The 4,300-nt window shown below is 36.0% G+C and overlaps 1 protein-coding gene across 1 annotated transcript; it reads right to left on the bottom strand.

Annotated features, from left to right (window-relative positions):
- Positions 1–282: 282 nt before the first annotated feature.
- Positions 283–1,002, bottom strand: LOC149943391 (uncharacterized). Its single transcript, XM_090176077.1, has one exon. The coding sequence runs from the start codon at positions 1,000–1,002 to the stop codon at positions 283–285; it is 720 nt and encodes a 239-aa protein (XP_090032203.1).
- Positions 1,003–4,300: the final 3,298 nt, after the last annotated feature.

The raw sequence follows: 4,300 nt of genomic DNA, 5'->3' as shown, positions 1-4,300 counted from the left end.
ATATAACAAAATTTGTCTAAACTCTGTAGCTTTCCACAAATTTACATGTTTAATCGATCGAGGTTTGCGAGCAAACTCACAGGGAATGTATTGCCGATAATGAGAAAGTGTGTTTGAAAGTGTGTAAACCTGGTTACTACTTAGCCCAACTTTTAGCTTTCCACTTAACTTTGCAAGTAACATTCTTCTCATAACCCCAAGACAAATTAAGTGCATGTAGTCAAGGGGGAATTGACGGATCATATCAATATTTAAGTGGCATATGGGTGACAAATCTACAGCTTAATGATGAAATTGATCATCTTGCGCTCTAAAACCATCATTCGTTCTTTCAATTGCATCTGTTTCATTAACAGTGGTGTGATTCTGTCTCATTCCTCTTATGGTGCACTTATCACAAGAAGAATAGCCTGTGTGGTCTTTAGTTTTTTTAATCAAGGCCCTAGCTGGAGTGTCTAACACAAAAGGTCCCTTAGGATTAAACTTGTAAACGTTATCTTTATAAAACAAACCATTTTCATCTAATTCATTTAAATTTTGAATAAGTGGACCTAAATATTCATATACATTTCCAGGTTTTGATTCACCGTGAAAAATCCCTACTACAAAAGGTTTCCCTAGCATAGAAGTTTCAAAACTGAACACAGCAGCTAATATAGGCCAAAAATGTTTTAAGGAATTTTTAAAAATGGGAAGTCCATCTATATTTATAGCTAATGAAATGTCTTCGGTATAATCAGGGTTTTGCTCTAGAAATGTTTGGAGACCATAAGAAAAACCTATATGCCAATATTCCCCATTTTGAACTTTGACTATATCCTTAGACTCTCTCGGTGTTTGCAATAACGTTCTAGCATATTTGGGTAAGTTATGGCCATGCTCTCGGAGTACTAAAAGAAGATAATTTAATGTTACATTACTAACATCACATCTAACTGCCCAGTTTTTAATGTCAGAACCAATATCAAGTTCATTGTCTTCGCTTGAAGAACTCTCTGACATATCTGACATTGAAATATTAGAAAAACCATCGTCGGAGGAGCTCCTACTACTACTACTACCTTCCTTAGAGTCACTAGAGCCATTTGATTCTAAACTTAAGTTTAATACATTATTTCATTCATTAGGTTCTTCCATTAAGTTAGTTAATTCATTTCCAGCTAATCCTAAATTTGACTCATCAGAGAAGGCTTCATTACTGCAGCCTGGTTGAGTTGGATCATTAACCACTGCAGTTTCATTATTTGACACACGTTCAAACACACTGCTAAGATAATCAGATCGCTTGCGTCTTTTTTGTCTGTTACTTAATTCTTTATCAGTTTTATATCTACGTCTTTTAATCTGTTTATTATCCATACTCAAAATACTATAGCAGTAACAATAAAAATTTGAAATCAAACCCAAATATATCAAAGGCTTAGTATTCCGCGTATATATCGATCTTTTAAATATGTTCCAACTCTGCAATTCCGTACATACAAATCAAAGTTTAAAATGGAAACTTATCTTACAGTAACTGTTGTTCTCTAATTTGCATATCTTGCTGGTCACGTAAAATTAACTAAAACATTAAACCAAAGAAAAAGCGTGGATATTTAACAACGGAACTTTCCGCCAGTGCCGTGTGCAAAATTCTAGAACTTTCTCTTACAGTCTTACTCACACAATAGCGGATGCGTTTGATAACCTCTAGTGGGAATGCAATTAACTGTTACGCCTAAAAATAATTATTATCTACTAAAAAATTCTGACTTTTTCTTAAAATATATGCCTTCAGAAATATATATAAAAAATATTAAATCGTAATATAAAAAACCCATTTGTTAATTACTGTCCCACTAGATGGCAATGAATATTGAAAAAAGCGCGTAATTTAAAATTTAAAAAACACCAAAAGGTAAACCGATTTGGTGTCAGAATATTTTCTCCATTTTTAACGACGTTGAAATATATTTATACTGTTAAAACTTATCTTGCAGGCTTCTAAAGATCGCATGCTAGATTTAATATTTACTTTAATTATAATTTTAAATAATAACAAGAAATAATTTTTTATGCCGATGCAACTTGAAATCTGTATTCTTAGCGACGTGTTACCGACTCTATGCCATCCGTTTTGACGCTATGGCAGAGTCGGAATACATCTTAAAAACCGCGTAGGCAGCTCTAGAAAATTTCAGACGGTTTTGCCAACATCAAATTCCTAAGTAACGGCATAGCCAACCTAAAAAAAGCGTTGACTCGGTGCCCAAAACAAAGACGGTTTGACCAACCTTAAAACATGCTACTTTTCGTAAAATTATATTTCAAAATCCTAAGTGTCGGCAGAGCCAACCTGAAAAAAGCGTTGGTGACGTGCCCAAAACAGACGGCTTGGCCAACCTTAAAACATCCTACTTTTCGATTAAATATTGATAGAGTCGTTTTGGCCATCATTTAAACGTCACAAAATACATGTTCTTTAAAAAGATAAAAACATCAACCACAAAAATTTCGGGTTGGCTCTTAGTCGGATAAAATGTCCATACTCTTTTTTCGGTGTCCGACCATCGGCCAACTGTAAATTGGAACATTTGTGCTACATGGGTGGTTTTGACTATGATCCTGTGGCCCTCCACAGTAATAGCAAGGCCTAAGTCTCTTGTCTGACATCCTCTACTCTACCTTTCCCCTGTATATTCCAAAATTGGCCCTGCCTGTGTACTCTGCCAACTTATTGATTACCCCTAAGGCCTCTGTTCTGGAATGCATGAACTGTATCTGTCTCTTCAACTTTATACTCCTTATGTTTAGCATCTAGTGGCGATAATTGAGACTTGGCTTGTTCGCTAGTTCGTAACGCAGTAAGTGCTTTGGCAACTGTAACAGATTTCGAATTTCCTTATCTCGACAGCCCATGACCAATTTATCCCGTATCATTTCTTCTGCCAACTGCCCGTAGTTGCACTCTTTGATCAACGCCCTGACTCGTACATAGAACTCATCTACTGATTCATTTTCCATCTGACACACTGACCTTTCATATAATACATTCAGTCATTCACTTTTGGTTTCAAATGCTTAGTTAAGGCATCCAATATCCCTTCCGTTGTGGCTACTCCTTCCACCGTTAGCGTTAGGCTTTTCATAACTTTCTTACACTCATTTCCCATGAGCAAATGCAAGTGAGAAACTTGTACTGCGGATGGTTTTGCGGCCAACTCTGTAACTAAAGCATAATCATCAAAGCTTTCTCTAAACGAAACGAAATGATCTGCTAAGTTTCCTGTCACTAGCATTGCTTTAGGTAGCATTACTGCAATAACGTTAGGCTGTCTGCCTTCATCCCAGTAGCCCCGCCAGGGATTTTATGCACGTAGGCCCAGCCTGAATTAGAGGCCCCATCTATAATGTTTATTTAAAAAATTCCCGAGTTTCAAGGATTTTTTTTATTTAAATGTTTTAAATTTTGACATGATTTCTATTTTCCCATTGAATTTTTTAAAGGCATTTTAATCAAGGAATGACACTCTTCGATTAGTTTTTTTCCAAATTCGTCGACTACTAACTTTGGGTTTTCTTTTAAACAATTCGACAAATCACGATTTATCGACAGTGTAGCCAGATTTGAAAGCCTAAATTCTCCCATAGTGGTCCGTAGACGTGTTTCAATTCTTTTGAGTGAACTGAAACTTCTTTCTGAGATTGTAGTATTTCACTAGGTTGAGGAACCCATCTGCCATTTTAATTAAATAGTGGAAGCAGTCGATTACGCTGGTAAATTTCTTGGGGATAATTAAATTTCTGGCTATTTTAATTTGGCTTTTTAACGAATTCAGGTCCAATTGAAACCGATTATAAGTGTTACAATGGGTTACGAAATCGTTTTCGTTAAGAAAGTTTTCCGAGTTAGGGTCAGACGCCATTATACCTTTGAATAAGCCAGAGTTTTCCAATAGTCGAATTTTCATTTCTGAAATAAATTTATCAACTAATTCGAAATAGGTGGACCTCAACTGGTCAATCAGGGTTTTTGCTGCCGTTTCCCTGCTACCCGTTGTACTCGTTACCACACTATGTTTTAATATCTTGTTAGGGATTATTTTAAGTTTCCGTAAAGCTATCGGTTCGCTGTTACGATCAGGTATTGCAATAAAAGCTGATTCTGCGATTTTAGTAGCTTCTACCCAAATTAAATCAAAACGTTCCGAGTTCCTACATTCTTCTAAGGTCTTAACGGTAGCTTGGCAAATGGCAACGGCTTCCGTTAAAATAACTTTCGAACTTTGCAAGTATCAGCTATTTGTGGCCGATAACA

The sequence above is a fragment of the Leiobunum rupestre genome, chromosome 5, assembly GCF_980474605.1.
Source record: "Leiobunum rupestre chromosome 5, qqLeiRupe1.1.hap1, whole genome shotgun sequence".
In the NCBI taxonomy this organism is placed as follows: domain Eukaryota; kingdom Metazoa; phylum Arthropoda; class Arachnida; order Opiliones; family Sclerosomatidae; genus Leiobunum; species Leiobunum rupestre.
The sequence above is the reverse complement of the archived record's forward strand: the minus strand, read 5'-3'. Positions and strand labels throughout refer to the sequence as shown.

Bases quoted from the DNA above. Each gene is read 5' to 3' on its own strand.
- LOC149943391 (XM_090176077.1), bottom strand. From the start codon at position 1,002: ATGTCAGAGAGTTCTTCAAGCGAAGACAATGAACTTGATATTGGTTCT.